This window comes from Cyclospora cayetanensis, unplaced genomic scaffold, assembly GCF_002999335.1.
Source record: "Cyclospora cayetanensis isolate NF1_C8 unplaced genomic scaffold, CcayRef3 CcayRef3_contig_160, whole genome shotgun sequence".
NCBI classification, from domain to species: domain Eukaryota; phylum Apicomplexa; class Conoidasida; order Eucoccidiorida; family Eimeriidae; genus Cyclospora; species Cyclospora cayetanensis.
This window is the reverse complement of record NW_020312104.1, coordinates 50,764-70,448: the sequence shown is the minus strand read 5'-3', so window position 1 is coordinate 70,448 and position 19,685 is coordinate 50,764. Positions and strand designations below refer to the sequence as shown.

The window sequence follows — 19,685 nt, the reverse complement described above, 5'->3', positions numbered from 1 at the left end:
ATCCCTGGTTGGCGCCTACTGAGCCCATGAGGGAGCCCTTTCGAAAGGTGCTCAATAACCAGTGTGATTCATATGGTCGGCAGTTAAGTGTCCGTTTACTCGGACTTCAAATTATGGGCCACAGTAGTGCCACTGTACATTCAAAAATTTACGCACACACAACCATATCAGATAACCAATCACTTTCTGATTTGGTGTAAAATTAACGAGTGCAATGGAAAGTTCCAAGTGCAGCGTACTCCACAATAGTTGCGCCGATTACACATAAATGATTCACAAAGCGATCGAGTGAGAAAGTACCAGAAGAACGGCGGCAACCATACGGTCGCACACTGCGGTCACAAATAAAATAAGTGGGCACGAGCAAAAACGAACGCCTGACGACGAGGATAAAGCATGTAGGGGGGGCTGGTGAAGACGACCGCAGACGCTTGCACGAAGACAGGTGTCAAATGCAAGAAGTCACATACCCAGGCTCAGAAACTGCCACAGACAGATGGAGGCAGTGCGCCAAACGAGCACTAGCATGAGCCCTCCTACCGGCGCACAAGACCACCACTGCGCCGAAGGACACTGTGAACGCAAATGCCAATAGGCTGAATGAGCCGCACACATATATGCAAAAGGACGTGCAGTTACCAAACAAATCAAGAAACGACATTCAGAGACCGGCAAGGAATTAACAACAGGGTCTGGGGAAAACGACGAAGCAACAGCACGCTTCAGAGCCCACAGCGCTATACAGATGTATATTTTAATATTTGTACATAAAAACAGACTGCAACAACGATATAGCAACAGCTTCTATAGCAGTGTCGTCAGCACCTGGTGCAGCAGCAATTTCAACTGGGGAGCTGCTCATGAGATTGTGATCAACACCTTTCCGCAGAACAGCAGGAAGGCTTGCGGGGGGAGAAACACGTAGGACCCTTGAAAGGGCACCCACGCACACAGTTATGGAGGCTGAGATAAGGTCCCAAGGCTCTATCAGAGCAAGGATAACATTTATTTTGGCGCACCTTCAATGGCGAGAGCAGCAGCTGCTGCTACACCTAAGGGCCAAGCAGTGTGCATCATATGGCGCTGGGGAGCCCAAGCAGCAGCCGCAGCTGTTAACCACGAAATCCAATGTGGAATAAGACGCGCATCAAAACCAGCACAGCCACAGCGAAAGCTCCTGCAGCCCATACACTCCATGTCGCTGCAACTGATGCTGCAGGGCCAGTGGAGGTGGCCACTAGCAGTGATGCCGCGCTTCCATATCTCAAAATTATGGATGCAACAAACAGGACACGAAAAGAATGAAAACACAGCACATGTGGGCTAGCCCCCAAAACACCCCTTGCATGAGCAAGTGCAGCAGCAATAAGTGCAGCAGCACCAAGTGCAGCAGCAGCAGGAACCATGGCACTGGATCGAACATGAAACTAACTGAGGATCCGGAGACGCATGGTTTGCCACCTTTGGCTGAGCAGTTGCTGCAGGAGCAACTGCACGAACAGCGGCAGTCCCGATCTCATGATGTGCAGGCTACTCCAGGAGTTGCTCCCTGCACGACAGCGGTCCCGGCTGCAGTGGGAGTACCTAAAGGTGGGGAAAATAAAAGCTGAAAGATGAAGACAAGCAGGCGAAACACAAAGTGCTGTGGCCAGAAGCCTTCAAGTGCTGCAGATGAAGCAGCAGCAGCAGAAGCAGCAGCCATCGCAGACGCAGCCGAGCAGCTATTTTTACGGCAGGCAGCAGCCGCATCGGCAGCAGCAGCAAAGGGTTCCGCATACGAAACCTCATAATAGTTTTGTTTCGGATTTAGATTGATTGCCTTAAACATTTACTACTTGACTGTTGTATTCCTGCCGCGCTGTCGGTGCAGGATTCCTAATGAGTCATAGCAGCTGCAGTAGCCACAGGTCGTGCAGCAGCTGTGTTGCCCAGCAGTATTACTGTCGGTGCTCTTGAGCCGGCTCTGTGTGGCACGCTGCGCATTCGAGAGGATTGCTGTCCATGTGGTTTAATGAGAAGACCCGAAGGCAGCAATGGTGCGGCCGCCTCGGAAGGCACAGTAGTAGCACAACAGCACAAGGAGCTACTAGCAGCGTTAAGGCTCTGTTGCAAGAGAGGCAGCAACAGTAGCAGCAGCACGCACACGCTCACTCATCTGCCCGGGCTTGCACCTCCCCCCACGCATGTGCATACACACGTGTACCTGGGGTATGGCCTCTGATTAGCAGCAGCAAAACCAGCAGCAGTGGATGCAGCCGGTGTTGAGAAGGGGAGCCTTTCTGGTCTGAGGGACTCTTGAGAGCAGTGGCGATAATGGGATCTGTGGCGTCTGGTCCCCTGGCGCCTTCCGATGTAGGATCTCTGCAGCCGGTGTATAGGGAGCGGCTGCTCGAGCAGCAAGGTTTGGAGGCAGCGGCAACGAATGGCGTTGCTGCTTCTTCGCTCGCAGTGCAGCAACTGCTTGGCTTGGGGGAGGGAGACGGCCGCGCTGCACTGCTGAACTTTTTCTCGGGGCCTCGCTGGGCTGACGTTCTGCAACAGCAGCAACAGCAGCAGAAGCAGCAGTCAGAGGGAGCCACAGAAGCCGCGGCAGCAGCCGCGGCAGCAGCAGTGGCAAATGTGGAGTTGTTACAGAGGGAACAAGAGGCTCTCCGGAGTCTCGCGCTGCAGCAGCAGGAAGAGGAAAGACAGGCGGCTCTGCTCTCCGCAACAGAATCGGAAGCAGCAGCAGAAGTAGAGGCAGCGGTTGGCACGCAAACAGCGGTGGCTGCCTCCACTGCAGGAGCCTCTTCCCGCAGGTGTCGTAACTGCCAGCAGCAGCAACGCGCGTTGTACATTGCGGCAGCTCCCGCAGAGTTGATCTTGGAGGGCCCCCATGGCAGCGAGGCCCCCAACGTTTTGTGTTGCGTTTACACGGGTCACCCCTGCAGGAGTCCTGCGCAGCAGCAGCAAGTGCAGCAGCAGCAGCAGCAGCAGCAGCAAGTGCAGCAACAGCAGCAAGTGCAGCAACAGAGCAAGAGCGGCAGCTCCAGCAATCCATCGCCAACGTCGCCAAGGCTTAGCAGGAGCTGCAGCACAACCTCCCTAGCTACGGGTGGCAGCGTGCTCAGTGACTCAGAGGAAGAGCAGCTGCTGTTGCAGCAGCTGTTGTCTCCTCATGCTGCGCTCCCGTTGCACGGGGTTGTCGTCTTCGAAGCTGAAAGAACCCTCCACAGAGGGAAGCCGTTTGCTGTCAGGACTCGTACAAAGAAGCAGCTGAAGCAGCTTAAAAGGCAACTGCTGCAGCAGCAAACCAGAAAGAGGGTCTTTCTTCCGCCGTTGCGCCATCCCCGGCAAGTAGAAAATCAACAGAATCACCACTACCATCACCATTACCAGCATCAGCGCGAATTGACGCCTCCCGCGGCGGTCCGTAAAAAGTCCGATCACCTTGACCTCCATGACTCTCACTTTGAGTGTACGTCCATCAGAGGCCCTCCGCAGCAAGAGCAGCAAGAGCAGCAAGAGCAGCAAGCGACAGCTCAGCGAGTTCGCCGTAGCAGCTGCCGCTCAGGGCTCAGCAGCCTCTACAGTAAGAGCAGCGGCGTATCACTGCAAAGAACTGCGCAATCCTGGATCCCTCAGGCAGCTGCTGTTGTTGGTGCGGTGCGCAGCAAGCACCGCATTGCTTCTATTGAGCAGCAGCAACAGCAGCAGCTACAGCTGCAGCAGGAGGGGGAGGGGGGATCCGATGCTGTTGCCAAGTGGTGGACAGATATCCAAAGAAGGTTTTCCAGCATTTTTCTTCCTGGACAAGAGGGAGAGGAACCCGCTGCTGCTACCGCCGCTGCTGCTGTGACTTCAACAGGAGATAGCAGTCTTGGGGAGCTGCACCAGCAGCAGGTGCAAGTAGGCACAACAGGTCCGAACAGCGTGTTGCATTTTTTCTGCCCTTTATAGCAACTGGGGGTTAGGCGTATTGAGATGCAGCTGCAGCAGGAGCTGAGGCGTGTCATGGGGTGTGCCTGCAGGAGGGTGGAATGCAGCGCCCATGACAGCGGAAGCCGTTGGAACAAGTGCAACTGCAGCAACTGCAGCAACTGCAGCAACTGCCCCCGCAAGCGCAGCATCTCCCCTGTATAAGGCACCCTTAGGCTTCTCCTTTTCCCCCGCGGGCCTTCTTGCGCCTTACCACTTCGGAGTGCTGAGCTATCTTTGCGAAGTCAATGCAGTCCACCAGTATACCCCCCTTGCCGGTGTGACCTTAGGCTGCTGCTGCTGCTCCCGTTGTCAACAACCGAAGCCTCTAACACCGTTGGTGCTGCTGAGGAGGCAGATGCCGATATAGCCTCCTAACTGCAATAAGTGCGCCTGTAGACTGCCGCAAAATGCCGCCGCTTGCCGCTCCGCGTTTCAGCTCTGCAACTGGCCCTGCTGCGGCGGCGGCTGCCGCTGTATGTGGGTGTGGGTGTGCAGGAGCTTCTGCAGGCGCCTTAGCTGCAGTGTTGGGAGGACTTGGTCTTCGCTTTTTTTTAGCCATATCCTCTCTGCAGAGAATGTCAGCCGATCTGAGAGCTGCAGGTGAGAAGCAGAGGCCGCGAAACACAACGAAACGGTAGAGAGCTAGTTGCCTCCGAGAACGAATTGTGCAATTCTATATATCACCCCTCCTCCCCGCGTCTTCCTCCACGCTTTCCGCATAGTTAGTTCATCGCAGTAGGAAAGCGGCTTGTCTCGTCTGTAGAGGCACCTGTCTGACGGAGGTGTGCTGTGAAACTCTCGCTTCCTCTCTTTCCGTTTCTATTTCTTAGGAACGGCACACCGTTTGGCCTCTGTCTTGAAACGCGAGCTGAGAGCTGTACTCCCCGAGGATTCGGCGGAAATTCTCAACGCCAGGCCTGCCCCCGTTACTGTTACTTACACCACCGTAGGCTCCTGCGCTGCTGCTTTCGTCCTGCCTGTCTGTCTGCCTGCCTGCTCCTACTCCTACTCCTGCTTCGTGCTTTCCACACGTGTGCGGCTACTCCCTTTGGTTTGCCGCCGCTCTGTGCAAGGAGCGCGGGAAGAAGCAGCATTCTGCTAGTGGCATGAGGCGTATACCACAACACAACAAAACGACGTGTGTAAACAGATGGACGAGCACACACATACATACATACATACGTATATATATATATATATATATATATATATATATGTATCCAAACATACATATCGATGCATACATACATACACACTCATACATATCCATACATACACACATACACACATAAGAGTCTCTTTGTCTCTCTGCGGCGTGCTTCCACGTATATGGATGTACTAATATTCTATACACAAGTATTTTTCTATCACTGTCTGTATATATATGTATATATGTATGTATCTACATGTATATATATATATGTATCTGTCTCTATGTCCATGTCCTCGCTTTGGTATCTGCCGTTCCCTTGGCTTCACCCCAGGGTCGGGACCCTCTGGTGCGTCTTATTGCTGCAGGTTTTCCCCTTTCTTGAAGGGCAGTTTGTATCCTCATTTTTCTCCGTCTGCGATTTGATTGAGTGCCTTGTGGCGAGCTGCAACATCCCTTTCTACCTGTCGCCATGGCCAACAGTGACCTGTAGGGGCCGTCAGGCGGTAGACGGATACTTCGCTACCAAACACAAGGAATTCGGCTGTCCAGACACGGGTGCCATCAGAGACGTTAAAGTCAGACTCCCAGCCCTCACGCCACTCTGCTACGAGCAGTTGCAATCGTCTAACTGCAATCTTTTGCTGCTCCTCCTTGCTTTTGTTGTTGAATTTCCTCCTCCATCCGCTTGCCACACCGCACTTCCTCTCCTCCTTTCCTTCTCCTTCTCCTCCATCTGCCTGCCGCACTTCCTCTCCTCCTTTCCTTCTCCTTCTCCTCCATCTGCCTGCCGCACTTCCTCTCCTCCTTTCCTTCTCCCTCTCCTCCATCTGCTTGCCACACCGCACTTCCTCTCCTCCTCTCCTTCCTCTCCTCCTCTCCTCCTCTCCTCCTCTCCTCCATCTGCTTGGCGCTGCTGTTTCTCCTGGCTTTCCCTTAAAATCCGCAATGTGTGCATGCGCGAAAAGCGTGTGTTGTCCTTGCTTCTTGACGTCGTCTCTGCCCTCAGGTCGTGCCGTTTTCCGCCGCCACAATTCGTCTTTCGACGCAACCAGGTTGCTGCATCAGTCCCGACCTGCAGAAGCAGGACGCGTGTATTGTCTCTTACCTGCGGGCTAAGCACAGGCTGCGCATTCGTGCTGCTGCAGCTGCCGCAGCAGAGGACGGGAAGCAAGAGGTTCCTTGCAGCTGCACTGCTGTCGCCGCGGCTGTTGCCGCCGCAGCCGCAGCCTCAGTGCCGACTCTCGGTAAACAGGAGCTGCCGCGAAAGGGTGTAGCTCATCCCGCAAGCAGCACCAGCCGCGGCGCGTCAGCGTGGCTGATGCCGCGGCCGCAACAGGGGGAGGCGCGCAGCAAGCAGCTGCAGCAGCAAGAGCAACAGGCAGCCGCAGCTGCTGCAGCAGAAGCTGCAGCAGCCTCGTGTCCGCGTTGCTCCCCCCTAGGCCTTCTTTGCCCTCCCCCGCAGCTGACCTACTATTATTGTGATCCATTAGATGAGGCCTTTGGCACTGGACTTGTGGCTGTGGCTGGCCAGCACTTGCTCCCGGATATGTCTAGGGGCAGCACCGCATCCTGTAAAGACGAGTGTGAGAGTTGCGGCTGCTGTTGCGGCGCGACTCTCCTGCAGTTGAGAAGCAACACGCAGGAGCTGCTGCAGATGGCACTTGAACCGGCAGCGCCAAAAGCCATGGAGGAGCTTTTTGATTTGGGAAGAGCCGATGCCTTTAGGTCAGCTGCGTCGTCTTCTGCGAGAAGCAGCTGCTCTCGCTGGTACTCACTACTAACACTCTAGCGGCGGCTGATGGCCGCTTATGCGATGTTTGCATATCAAGCAGCCGTGATGAGATACTGCAGTTGTCCGGTGTATAAGAATATATATATATATATGTACATATATATGTATACGCTTGCTTGCGTGGGCCTTCGTGGCTGTGCGGACTGTTGATGCTGTAGGTGGCTAGTGCTTGAGTACATGCGATGCGAGGAGGCCTTGCAGAAACAAGCCTGTGCTGCTGCTGCCGTTGCTGCGGCGCCTGTAGCTGCACAGCAAGATGTATTAGCTGAAGGCGAGTCTAAAGGCCAGCAAGGAGCCGTGCCACCAGCAGCGTTCGAGGAAGCGGCAACAGAAGAGGCAGGCAAAGGAGCACAGATCAACAGCGGGATCGTCCACAAGACCAGCAAAGAACTGCTGGGAACTGGAAGAATCTCGAGCGACACCTCTAGTGCTAAAACAACTGCCTGCAGCAGTAGGGCGCAGGTGCAGTGCATGCGCAAGCAAGACGCGCCGCAAAAAGCATCCAGTGGTGGATGCATGCAAAGCCTTCTGCAAAGCGTCGACCTTGGCGTCGAATTCTGCCACATATACAGTCATGCACATCACTGGCAGCAACAGCAACAGCAGCCGCAACAGGAAAACCAACGGCAAGAGGCGGGATCGGTGCAGCGCATGCAAACGGATTCAATGGTTTGCCGTGAAGATGATCAGCTGAGGCAGCAGCCCGAGCATCTCCGGCAACCCGTCGAGCAGCAGCTACACCCTCAGGAGAACTGGGAACGTGAGCAGGAGCAGGAGAAGAGACAGTGTGAAGATACTCATGCCTCGGCTGCAACGGCGTCTACCTAGGGAACACGACTGTGGAAATCTCTCATTTTGGGGACTTCCAGGTAGCCAACTTTACTGTGATGCACTACAAGCAGCAGGGGCTGCTGGTTGTGTACTTCTTCGTGGCAACAGTGTGGCATGAGCACCGCACTGCAGCAACCAGAGGTGGAGCACAGGCGTGCAGAAGCCAGAGGGAGCAGCACCCCTTTCAGGTGGCGTGCCGTATGTTACAGTTCACAGGTATTGCATTCCTAGAGAAAGGTCATAAGAAACCTTGGGTGTTTTCACTAGGCCACCTCGCGGGGCTATTTGTGCATTAGGTACTATGCAGACCAGCTACCGCGGAAACAGCCACAGCCTCGGCTTGTTGTACATTGCTGCGCCTCTTGCTGCAGCTTGTGCTTAAAGGAGGAGCAGATAGCTTTTACCGCAGCCCCAGAGGCAAGAGTAGACTTTGGTGGCATCCAGGGAAACTGAGCAGATAGAGAGGCTCTGTTAGAGAGGAGAATGAGAAAATGAGTGGCGTTCTTAGCTGTGCTGCTGCTGCGGGCTGTCAGCCGAATGCTTAACTCTTAGGAAGCAAAGACGCGACAGCCTCTGTCGCGTAGCATCTGAAGTGGTTGCTCTAGTTTTTCCGGGAGCTGGATGCCTCTGTGAGTGCCTTGTCGCTCCTGTTGCCGACGTCATTCAGCGCCCGCCATCCTGTGCTGCTACAGCACCACGTGGGCACTCAGGGCAGAACCTTCTCTCCTCTATCGTCTTGTTTCGCAAGTGCACATCCAGGGGCTTCTTGTGCTGCGGGTTCTGGTCGTAGTGTTGCTTGCTCTTCTTCCGGTTCCACAGCCAATACCCCATCCGCTGGTGCTACTGCAGCGATTGTGTCGGTTGCTGCAGCTGCAGCATTATCAGCGCTTTTTTCTCGGCAGCTAGCCTCTGGTTCCTTCTGCTGGTTCCCGCTTTCCATCGATGGTGTGTCCTCCGTTGCTGCTCTATCTTCGCTTGCCTTCTGCGAACGCGCATAACCCAGCAGGTCTCCATGCTTTGCTGCTGCTCTGAACATCTCGCCATCGCTCATCCCACACGCAACCGGCCGCTAGCGCTACAGCTGCTAGCTCAACCGGCCCTTAGCACGGCTAGTGCTGCCAACTCACTGTTGCTTCTACTAAAGCCCTGGTAGCAGTGCAGCAAAATGAGAAGAGCTCACACAACGGAGCGCCCTCCTCAAGCGAAGGCAGCCACTGGAACTGTGGCACAGCAGACACGCACGTTAGTGTCCTAGACCGTCGATACCTTACTGCAGGAGCTACGGCGGTCGGGGTAGCCTCATGTATGCGAAAGGGCAAAGGCAGTGGCAAAAACAAGGCATCAGGTTCTGCCATAAAGTCCACCTGTTCTTTGGCCCTAGCCAACTTTTTGATCAAGGGTATAACCCCCGTCTGTAGCTCTGAAAGTAGGTGCTGCGTCCTGTAGTGTGCTTGCTGCTGGCTTTGCAGCAGCTGCTTAGCTGCGGTAAGTTTCGCCTCTGCCACCTCAGGGGGCGGCCCGCCCCCTAACACAATCCCTGAAGAGAGAGAGGCAAACCGGCGTTCTTCCACCTACAGTAGCAAAAGTAGCCGGAGCAGCAACAGCGGACACGGAAACAGTGCCATCACAAACCCAGCAGTGTCTAATTTAACAAAAGCAGCGATAGCGATGGATGTGAAAGCTATCACGGCGCTGTACTAGCATTGCTCCGCAGTGCTAAGCCACGGGGAGCACCAGCAGCTGCACTAACAGTGCAGCTGCATATTTCCGCGATTAAAAGCGGGCTAGAGTGTGTGGGTTCTGGGCTACGTTGTCGGGGCGCATTCACCAGCTGGGAGTAGAGACGCTTCTGCTCTTGCAGCTGTTGTAGTTTGGATTGGTGCTGCAGCCACAACAAAAGAGGAGCTCCGCTGCCACATATAACCCCCGCAGGTTTTCCCGCCGAAGCGTAAACACGAGCAACTCTCCTTAGCACTAGTGCTTGCTCCAGCACAACTGCAGTATACCGAGCACCAGCAGAGGCATCAGAGAGTACGTACCCTCTGGGCAAAAGCCAAGAGCTGCTGGTATATGTGGTTTTGGGAAAGGAAGTGCTCAATAATATCGTTTGCATCAGAAACGCCCGTGGCCTCTTTAAGGCGCCGCAACGCATCTTCATAAGCCTCTGCCTCGGCGCTGTCTCGTGGGCTCTCCAAAGGGAGAAGAGATCCCGCTGCCGATGATGTAGCTGCTATAGCTGCAATCCAAAGAGACGTGGTAGAATACCACAACACTGGGGAAACACCTTAGATGCCCACAATGCGCATGCTTGTACTGTGCCATGGTAGTGACGGTGATCATCGAAGCAGCAACTGAACCATCCTTCCTATCGTTCGCGGCGGAAGCGTATTCCTCGTCGCTATCAGCAGCTAGAGAGCGGCCAGCTAATCCAGGGTAGTGTCTTCTTCTACAAAAATTCCATAGGCTTTTACCTGATCGGGCTGCTGCCTCTTGGCAAGCTGCTTCTCGCATCCTGCAGCATGGCGCACCCTGATCCATAGGGGCTAGCAGCTTGCTATCTAGCTGTCCCAGCACTCACATAGTGCATGTGAATGAGTCTTTGGGGATGCTCTATATGAGCTTGGAGTTGGGAAATGCGCATTAAGCAGCGGCGAACGCAAGGGGCTTACGATAGCATTTTTAAGCATGGCATCTAGAGTTTACAGACCTTTTTCCACTTTGTAGCCACTGCCTTATGACCGTATGCTTTTCCTTAACCTCGGCCCCTCTTTTCTGCCTGTCGCTTTCCAGGGCCTTGGACAAGCGATGAAGCTCTGCCTGCAAGTACGTGTCAATCGAATGCCCCAACACGCACATCAAGAGGAGTGTTGTGTCTGCTCACTGCGAGAAGGGCCCTTGTGCAAAACAATATCCCTATTCATGTGCATGCTGTGCATTCTACCGCCTTTGGTATCATTCTGGCCTCTAATTGCTGCTGTCGAGAGTGTTTACTTGCGCCAATTCGTTTGCGTGCGCGGCATCATGACAGACGCCCAGAAGGTTTTCTTGCTCTTGTTTTTTCTCCTGCAGAGAGTGCATACGGTCTCAGCCTGTGACTTAAAGATTCTTCTGCTTGCAGACCGCCCAGTTCTTGCTCTTTTGGCCACGTGTAGTTTTTGCAACTCCCTGGGCAGGTTACTTGCGATACTGTGCCTCCCTCTGGGAGCAGTGGTGAGAACGGCAGGAAGAGACCAATTTGCCGCAGAAGCCAAAAGCCACGATCGCAACCACATGGCAATTATTAGCAAACGCAGGCACATCCGAATCATCAGCAGCCCCAGAGAGTGACCTTTAGGTTCTCTTCAAGTGCTTCCAGGTGTTTGTACAGCCCAATTCTTTCCTTCTTCAATCTACGAGCGATTTGCTCATACGTGGCGCGAACGGAATAAGCTTCATTAAGCTCTATCAAGGCCTGCAGTAGCAGCACCGTAAGGACTCAGGCGCTCGCAGCAGTGGAGGTAGGATTTCTCCTGTAAGTGAGAAAGGAGAGCCTGCCCTCGACTCACAGTGTCAAATGGAAAGCAGCTCAGACACCGAACAGCGTAGCGTACGCAAGAAAAACAGTCTAAATGGAGGCTCTACAAATACGTGCTTCTGTTGCTACTTTCCTGATCTAAGCGGCCTTCAATAGCCCGCATGGAGCGAATCGCAGGAGAATCCTCTGTGCAAGGCTTAGTAGCAGCTAGCTCCAACTCTAGAGGATAAAAGACTCAAAGTCTAAACCCTTAGTTTTCACAACAAAAGCCTTAGCCGCAGACTCCGGAAAGCCCCAAGCTGTGCCCCATGGTGCCACCTACGTGCCCCGCGGTGCGTTCTAAGTGTCATGACAGCCGAAACATGCAGGGTTACACCGGGTAAGACCTTCCGCTAGGTCGAAAACGCTCAACCGTATTCGCAAGCATTGAGCGTAAATCGCTGGCTTCTAACCCTTCAGCTTGTCTTGCATCTGATCCAGGCGCTGGCGGTGTTTCGCATTTTGGTTTCTCTGCCTGTCCAGTTGCGTCCTAAGACGTGCCACCTCCTCATTCTGTGCATGCGTTTCACACCAGCATTAGTAAGAAACCGCACTAGCGGGTGGAAAAGTGAGAAGGTCCTGAGAAAAGCAACTTCATGCGCGCCTGCCTGCTGCAGGTAAGCTGTCCGTCAGGCATCCAAGCACATCACAGCACTAGCCAAAGGCCCTTTGCCTAACTTGCCAGATGCTGTGCTGGGGCACGCTGCCCAAACAAGCATCTGCTGCTAACCTTTCTTTCGATATGCTGAGGAGCTGGTAGGACCCGTTGAGATTTTAGGTCTTTGAGATGCTGCAGCAAATCAGCGTTCTCTGCTTTCAGCTGCAACAACGAAGAGCTGTTCGCCTGCATGTTGCGTTGCATGGCTTTCACGTTGGCGTGATGCTCCGCCTCTGAGCCCAGAACAAGTGCAGTAACAAGGCCAGCACTAGCATGAACAGTGTCTCAATGCACCTCTGTGCTTGGAAGAGACAAGTGGTAGTGGCACTCTCCATAGCAAGGACCAGCCGACACAGCCTCTCGAAGCAAACAAAGGGGGGCAGATATATACCAAGAAACGGGAACAATGACGTGTTGCACAGGACATATATATATATATACAGGCAAGAACAGGACTGAGAGCAGGGCACAAAGCCTTTCGCATACGCCTCGGAGAGTGGAGCATACGGACACAGGGCGCATTGGAGGTACAAGACGACGAATGGCATAAGGAGGCTTGGTCTGCGACGCATGGCTTGGGAAGAGGCATCAAGGTGCAGTACTCAAACACAACAAAATAGGAGGTACTACACGAGGAGAGCAGAAGACAGGCTGGCGGAAACTCGTTGAAGGACGGAGAACAGGCAAGCTAAAGGAGAGGACCAAAAGCCCACAACAATTGTAGAGGTATTCTTAGTGCACTGAGGAAAGAGAGAACAAGACCAAGGAGGTACATGCACAGGCAAAGGAAAAGACCAACAGGAGGAGCGGTGGACATAGGTAGGGGTATATGACAGGAGATACACAGAATTATCTGACCCATAGTGCAGTAGCGCCGCTGCAGATCCCGCAGCTGCTCCTCTTGCTGTTCCACTGCAAGAGCCATGATTCCCTCCTGAGCTGCCGCTGGTGAGAGTTCTGCCCCCAATGATGTTGGTGCGGCTTTTCCTCTGCTGGATTCTCCGCCCTTTTGTTTGTATGGGTGGAGCCGCGGCTCTTAGACTATGCAGGTCGAGGGATGGCCTTTCTCCCCGTCTGGGTCTTTGCTGAAGGCTCTGCAGGGCCTGTCTCTGCCTGTGTTCCTCTTTCCCTGCTTTGTTGCTTTTTTATGCTTCCTGCTTTGCGTCCGTTACTCTTCGTATAAAAAAACTTCTCTCTCCTACGCAGGATACCCCTATACGAAGCCAGGGTGCATGAGTCGACCAGTTGTTCGTAGCCCCTCTAGACTGTCTCTCTCTATTGACGGTCCCGTTTTTCCTTTTTGTCACCTTTGTTTCGCTGTGCATCCAAATGTCGGTTGCAGTGCCCTTCAAATCCCTGCCACAACTGTGTGCAATTGCTTTGACTGTGTCTACGAAAGCCTACACGTTCCACCGAGCTACCGCTCCCCATGGAGCTTCCTGCACACCAACATTCGGCGCGGCATGATGTGGATTATATATATGTACGGCGTCAACTGTCTTACTTTGGCGCTTGCTACGACTCTTAAACCCCGTTCCCAACATTGGTCTCACACTACTCCGGCTATGCTCTACAGCCCACTCATGGCGCTAGCTGCCGCTTCATCGAGGAAGCTACGTGATAAGGCTGTTTGTCCAAGATGCTGCCTTCGTCACTGCCGCTACGTCCCGGCTGCGACGGGGACTGCCATGCAGTGCCAAGAACGTCTTCTGAGTAGTTGATGGCCAGCTAGTATCGCGGCTTCTGTTATCCGAAACAGCAGAGCCATAAAAGGCATGCGAATTATAACAGTGAGAGTTTACTGCGGAAACTAGCTACAGCGCCAGGAACCGCGCGCAGGCAGGCAGCTCGTGCGGTGCGGTGACTTGCCGAAGGTGGAGGAGCGCTTGATAGCTCCAAGAGAGGGCTGTCTCAGCCTTTTTTCGGTTGTAATTCAATGCCCTGCATTAAACGCGCAATATTTCCTCGGGATTTGCTTTTTTTAAAGGGTTAGAACAGGAACGAGTGGCAAGGCTCCTGTTATCGCTGCCAAAGCCCCGCGCGCGGGGAGCGGTGCTTCACCCGATCAGCGTGCGCGTAGAGCGGCGGCAGCAGCGGCGGGAGGTGTATGGAATCCTTGAGAAGCGCAGCAGCAGCAAGGGCAGTACGATGCATGAAATAAGCGTCTTCTTTTGTTAGTCACTTTTGCTGCTGCGTTTGCTGCGGCAACCCCAATGGAGGGGCGGCGGCCTTCCCCCTCGCTCCCTCAGTGATGCGTAGGAGCGGCTCTCTCGCTGCGCCTACCGTGTGTTGAGGCCCTTATCGCGAGGTGTACTGACACATAGTGCCTCGTGTACTGGCTTGCGCGCCTGCTGCTGCGCCTGCTTGCACTTTTGCTGCCGCAGCAGTGCGGCAGCAGCAACGGCCGCCTAATAAGAGCTGAAGGAGGGCGCTCACGCTCTGAGCGCCCTCCTCGCATCCTCCTTCGAGCCTATCACTTGGAAGTTTGAATAACAGCTAGCACTCAGAGTTCGCAAGCTCACACTCGACAAGCCCCCCATTGGCACATCCTTTTTAAATGCTGGGGGTCCTCTAGGGGGGAGCAGGGGAAATGCCCGTCTGCCGGAGACAGTCATTCTCCTCCATCGTGGAGCCGACCGCCGCTGCTTACGGCGGAGGAGCGGCAGCGAGAAAAAGTTCGAACAACAATACAGATGGCATAGACGAGCTGGAGGAAGCCACGGCAGAGCACTGCGTTTCCACAGCGCAGCAAATGCTGAGGCTGATGCTTCAGGTTGTTAGAGCCTGTGTAATGGCCATGGCTTGCGCCATCGGATGGAAGGTACGCCTTGTTGCTGGTGCTCCTCGCTTCACTGAGCTTCGTGTCTTGCCTGCGTTCCCGTTTCTGCTTCCCAGTCCTGGTGCTGCTCGGCTGCTATTACCGAGGCGGCAACAATGCTCCCTATTGTGTGAGGCTGCTGGTGTCTCTGCAGATCGTGGGCTGTCATATCAATCTACAGGCGCGCGCTTTCTCGCTGGTGGTGCTCCTTTTACGGCTACTGCAACTGCAGCTGCTGGACTTGCTGCTCGTCCCGCTTCAGCAGGTGCTGTATATGTGCAGGTGCCTCGCCGCCTTTCTTGCTTATTGGTGTCGGATCGCTCAAGACCCCCACCAGCAGCAGGTGCAGCAACAGCAACAGTCTATACATCGGCATCCGCAAGAGCAGCTCCAGCGACACCTCCTGTATCAGCAGCAGCAGGTGCGCCAACAGCAGCAGCAGGTACGGGTACAGCTGCAGCAGCAACTAAGGGAAATCCAGCAGCAGCCCTTGCGGCAATAGGAAGGAGTTTGGAGGCTTACCTGCCTTTCGTGCCCGGTTCCTGTTCGACACCGCAGCAGCCATTCACAGCCGTTGCTACAGTGGTAGGGGCGGCAGGCGTGAAATACGAAAGCAGCATGCAGATCAGATCTTCATTCATGCTTTCTAGGGTGCAGGTTCGTTAACCGTGGCAGCAATGGGAGTATAAACAGCAGGAGCAGCAGTTGCGTCATCATTTCAACTGCGTCTACCTGCTACACTGTTATCTTGTATCTCTTACAATCGACGAATCAGTCAGCCGTTAATAGGCGTCTTTCCTCACCGAGGTCTTCTCCTGCTGTAGGGGCCTTGGTGAACTCCGTGGAATGCACTCCTCAAGTTGGGGGGGGGCCATGGGGGATCTGCGCAATCCCGCCGTATCTTGGGAGTTCATCCTGAAAGCCTATGCGTATTCCTAGAAATGTTTAAGTGAGGCCCGGGGTTTAAAGGGCTTCCCGTGTTTTTTTGCTTTGAAGGGCGTTTTAGACCCTTTGGGGGCACTCGTCGCGTTCATTACAGCTTTTGTTCGAAGGGGGTTCCTCTGAAAAGCTCCTGGTGTACCCTACGAACGGCAGAAGCAGCGGGAGTGGGTGCAGCACCAGGATGTATTGGGGAGGGGATTCTCAGCCTCTACAGGGATGGCGAGGAGTATGTAAAGGGCACTGCGTCTCCACTTTTATCATTTTCGTCGTAAGACCGTATCCGGATTCTAATTTCTCACCGATACACACACTGTACAGCAAGCGAAAACGGCAGACAAATAGCGTAGGCAGGGGGCAAGGGCTGTGGTTTTTTTGTCCTTGAGGTTTTCAGGCAGATTAAATCGGGTGTATGCGTGGATGTATGTGTATGTGTGTGGATTTGCCTGAGGGAGGCAAGAATACATATCTCCATGTACATATATGTGTTTGGGTGTTGGGATAGAAGCAGGCACACATGTAGAGTAGAAGGCAGAGGAAGGAGTGCAGTCAGGGCGAAAAGTATGAGCGTAGTATGGTGAGAGAGGAAACGCCAAGACAGGAAGGGAGTTGAAGGGTTATAGGAGGCAGACGCAGACCGCGAGGCAGCAGAAGGAAGGGGCATTGGGGGCAGGCCTGGCCGCTGGCAGGGCGAGAGGGAGTGTGCCTGCCCTTGCAAGGTGGCGAGAGGAAGGTGGCTAATACTACAATATAAAACACGTTTGTTTCCCTGTTGCAACAAGACTTGCTGCGCTTAATGGTGGCTCGGGGGCTAACAGACGAGGCCGTTGGCAGGGCTCTTGCCGCCGACAGGGATGGCAGGTAGCAAAGCTGCACCCTCGCTGCAGGAGCAGCAATAAAAGTAACAATAAATTCTGTCCACTACCAGTAGCGAGTGCACCGGGCGCCAGCAACCTATGAGAGGAGGAGAGGTGCTGTGAAGACACCACCGTTGTAACCTCAATAATGCGCGTTGCTCGGTCTGTATGCGCTAGTCCGGTGGCCGCAGCACGCACGTGTTGAGTGCCTCCTCTCCCTCAACAGTACAGCGGCAGTAAGGAGGCCTGCTTCAAAACGCTGAAACTGTGCTGCTGCAGATGCAACCGTACCAAAGGTGCACTGTACAGGTACATGCGAAGCCTTGAGGCCTACGCCCCAGGTGTGGGGGCACTTGCCTCCTGCAGCAACGGCCACAGCTGCGGCTGCACGGGCGCGATGCCGCCTGCCGTAGCAAACAAACACGACAAAGACACTCAGACCTCTCTCTGTATAACTCCACATCTCATGAGGGCCTTTTTGAAATCGACCGCATAACCGGAGATCGAAGGCTGCAGGAGCAGCAGCAGAACTCCAGCCGTGCCCTTCGAAGCGCACCCGAAGCCGTTGCCTATGCCCCACCGCCTGCCACACATACAATACAACAACTACACGTAAATTGCTGAAGCGGCTACCGCGCGAGGAGGTGCAGCATGTCCGTGGTCCTTTGAGCAATAAAAAACATCTGAGCAGAGGCCTGTGCTCCTGCAGCACAAGCAACTGCAGCCGCAGTGGCAGTATAGCGGCAAGCTTCGCACGCAATACGCCTTGTATTATCTGGAACCCTTTCTCTGTACGGGTTTGTTTTGATCCGCTTCCTTAAGGAGTTGCTCCCTAAATTTCTCCGCTCTGGTTTCCTTCTCCTCCTGCTGCCTTTCCTTATCCCTTTCTTGACGCTCCTTCTCCTTCTCCTGCCGCTTCTGCTCAGCACCCATAACTTTGTTCCTTTCCTTCTGCGCTTCGGACAGCTTGAAGAGCATCACAGTGTCTTTCAAGACCTTGTCGCCCCACCCCTCTTCCATACACTCCGCCTCCAGCTTGATGTACTGAAGCTCTTCGTTAAGCTCTTCCTGGACTGCCTGGAATTCGCTCCACGCCGTTTCTGTCAGCAGACCGTTGCGATATAGCCGGTACTTCGCGTTGGCTTCCCCCGACAGCACGAACCACCGCGGCGTGTTTGCAAGCGCGCGGCGCATCAGGAGCAGCTTGAGGGCTTTCTTCTCTTCGGGCTGCAGCAGCTGTCGCTGCCAGCTTTTGCATGGAGGTTGGCCTTCTCCCAGATCCTCATCTGCCTCCGTCACTCGCTGCTGCACCAACAACTGCTGAAACAACGCGCTACGCTTCTCCTCGTAATCCTCTATCTCCCGCGCTGGAGGCGACGTGTCCACCTCCTTGCCTGCCTGCTTCAACACGATGTCCTTCTCTCGACTGCTACGCATCTCTTGCAACACCAGATACCCTGCAGCCCCAGCGGCGCCAACAAAGAGCACTAAAAACACCAACCAACCCAAAGAGAGATCAGGCAACTCCATCTTGGTAAGTCCCTTACTACTGTCGATCGCACGTCAAAACCGTCGCAGCCGCCTCCGGCAACCGCGGCTGCTGCTCCCTGTGCAACAAGAACGAGGAACGGAAGAAAGAAATCAGAGCGCGTCCGAAGGCCAAGTAGAGCGCGCTGCAGAAGAAAGACACTGTCCGCTTTACACGCAGAACCACGTGGGGTGCTGCCAAAGCTTGCAGTACGCTTAGGAGGCGCCACTGCTGCTGCTACCGATGACGCTGCTGCCGCTAAGTGATGCAATCAGTGAAAGCGCAGAGGCGCTTCTAAGACTCGTGGTGCCTTCGTTACCGCGTATACAAGTTAGTCCCTAGTGCAGTAGCAGCAGCAGCAGTAGCTGCTGCAGCCGAGATGTTGCGGTAGCAGACTCTGAAACTAAACCGCGGGTCTCTTTTCCCCCTTGTCGCCATACATCAGCTGCCGCGCTGTCAACTGTTGCTGCTGTACGCAATAGAGGCCCCGCTTGTGCTGCAGCAGCAGCGCAGCGGGAGGCCAATGCTGAAGCGGCAGCAGGAGTACCAGCAGAAGCAGCGACCTGTTAGAAAGGCTCCATTGAGTCCTTACAACAGCAGGCACGGAAGGAAGAAGAGCTAAGAAGCTGTCTAAAAGTGCTGCAGCACACGCAGCGCCGGTAGCAGCCCGGCGGCAGCTGCCGCCGCAGCCGCCGGGCTGCTCCACAAAAAGATACTCTGCTGCCGAGCCGCTCCACCAGAGGTTTACTGCTGCAGCAGCAGACCTAATAATAGAAGCAACAGGAGCAGTTAACTATGAATATGTGGTCAAATAGGTTGATGCAAAGGCATAAAGAAGGTGGGGGTCGAGCCACCAAAGAGAACGCTGCTCTTCGCACCAAGACAGCACTGCCATGACTGTGCTCCTCCCCCTAGCGCTGCACCCGACCTCGAATTCGGTGTGAGATTGGACAGCGGCAAGAACTTCCTTCTGTGCAAATGACTGATATTATGGCCTTGGTATATGTGGGTCGACATTGTATGTGTGTCACAAATGAGAAACGGAAAATACGCTGCGCCGCAGGGTCTTGGGTAGGTGCGATACGCTGACCAGTCAGTCCCTTATGACAAGCTTCGTCGAATATCGATGCACACACAGATCTCCATGCCTTATTTAGCTTCTATAATACAAGGTATTTAATAGGGTGACTTTCATCGACTTCGGGAGATCTCCTGCGCGCCCTTATGGTGACTTTTGTAGCTGCAAAACCTGCATTGCTGGGTGCGTAGATTCCCAAATAGCATATCGCGGGCCCATGTCTTCACAAAGCGACCAACCAAGCTGGAGGTCTGTAGGATGTGCCACATTGGGGTTTCGGCAAGGCAGTGAGGCTTTTCCTGAACTAAGTATAGTGGGATGGTTGTAGCACTCGCGGATGAGCTTTGTCCACTCCAACTCCATCGCTTACAAAATTTCCATTATATATAGCTAGCATGGTAGTATTTGTCTAACTGGTTTGTCTACTCGTATGTCATATTAATCATAGAGTACTGTGGGCTCGATACAAAAAGGCGCAATGTTCTGTGCGTACGCCTTTATTGCGTCTGCGCTAGATT

General features: G+C 54.2%; 3 protein-coding genes across 3 annotated transcripts; 1 reads left to right on the top strand and 2 right to left on the bottom strand.

Annotated features, from left to right (window-relative positions):
* The first annotated feature begins 2,313 nt into the window (after positions 1-2,313).
* On the top strand, positions 2,314-7,733 carry LOC34621536. The gene is made up of 8 exons (XM_026337042.1): positions 2,314-3,856; positions 4,026-4,154; positions 4,456-4,560; positions 4,791-4,906; positions 5,479-5,688; positions 6,120-6,838; positions 7,064-7,136; positions 7,194-7,733. Exons 1-8 carry the CDS (start codon positions 2,314-2,316, stop codon positions 7,731-7,733), a joined length of 3,435 nt encoding a protein of 1,144 aa, XP_026192827.1.
* A 1,112-nt stretch (positions 7,734-8,845) lies between these two features.
* On the bottom strand, positions 8,846-12,872 carry LOC34621535 (mitotic spindle assembly checkpoint protein MAD1). Its single transcript, XM_026337041.1, has 9 exons — positions 12,806-12,872; positions 11,972-12,180; positions 11,703-11,802; positions 11,380-11,469; positions 11,065-11,210; positions 10,462-10,553; positions 10,187-10,248; positions 9,776-9,966; positions 8,846-9,307 (listed from the first exon to the last, which is right to left on the bottom strand). Exons 1-9 carry the CDS (start codon positions 12,870-12,872, stop codon positions 8,846-8,848), a joined length of 1,419 nt encoding a protein of 472 aa, XP_026192826.1.
* Positions 12,873-16,703: 3,831 nt separating this feature from the next.
* Positions 16,704-18,091, bottom strand: LOC34621533. Its single transcript, XM_026337040.1, has 2 exons — positions 17,344-18,091; positions 16,704-17,167 (listed from the first exon to the last, which is right to left on the bottom strand). Exons 1-2 carry the CDS (start codon positions 18,089-18,091, stop codon positions 16,704-16,706), a joined length of 1,212 nt encoding a protein of 403 aa, XP_026192825.1.
* Positions 18,092-19,685: the final 1,594 nt, after the last annotated feature.

What these genes read in the sequence shown, in the direction of transcription:
- LOC34621536 (XM_026337042.1), top strand. Translation starts at nt 2,314, where the DNA reads ATGGGATCTGTGGCGTCTGGTCCCCTGGCGCCTTCCGATGTAGGATCT. An exon ending in GTGCCATCAGAGACGTTAAA is followed by an intron (nt 5,689 to 6,119) that starts GTCAGACTCCCA and finishes CTCTGCCCTCAG; the next exon opens with GTCGTGCCGTTTTCCGCCGC. An exon ending in GGAAGAGCCGATGCCTTTAG is followed by an intron (nt 6,839 to 7,063) that starts GTCAGCTGCGTC and finishes TTGATGCTGTAG; the next exon opens with GTGGCTAGTGCTTGAGTACA.
- LOC34621535 (XM_026337041.1), bottom strand. Translation starts at nt 12,872, where the DNA reads ATGGCTCTTGCAGTGGAACAGCAAGAGGAGCAGCTGCGGGATCTGCAG. An exon ending in AGGCCGCTTAGATCAGGAAA is followed by an intron (nt 11,211 to 11,379) that starts GTAGCAACAGAA and finishes CGAGCGCCTGAG; the next exon opens with TCCTTACGGTGCTGCTACTG. An exon ending in CATACGGTCATAAGGCAGTG is followed by an intron (nt 10,249 to 10,461) that starts GCTACAAAGTGG and finishes GCCATGCTGCAG; the next exon opens with GATGCGAGAAGCAGCTTGCC.
- LOC34621533 (XM_026337040.1), bottom strand. Translation starts at nt 18,091, where the DNA reads ATGGAGTTGCCTGATCTCTCTTTGGGTTGGTTGGTGTTTTTAGTGCTC. An exon ending in CAAACCCGTACAGAGAAAGG is followed by an intron (nt 17,168 to 17,343) that starts GTTCCAGATAAT and finishes ATTTACGTGTAG; the next exon opens with TTGTTGTATTGTATGTGTGG.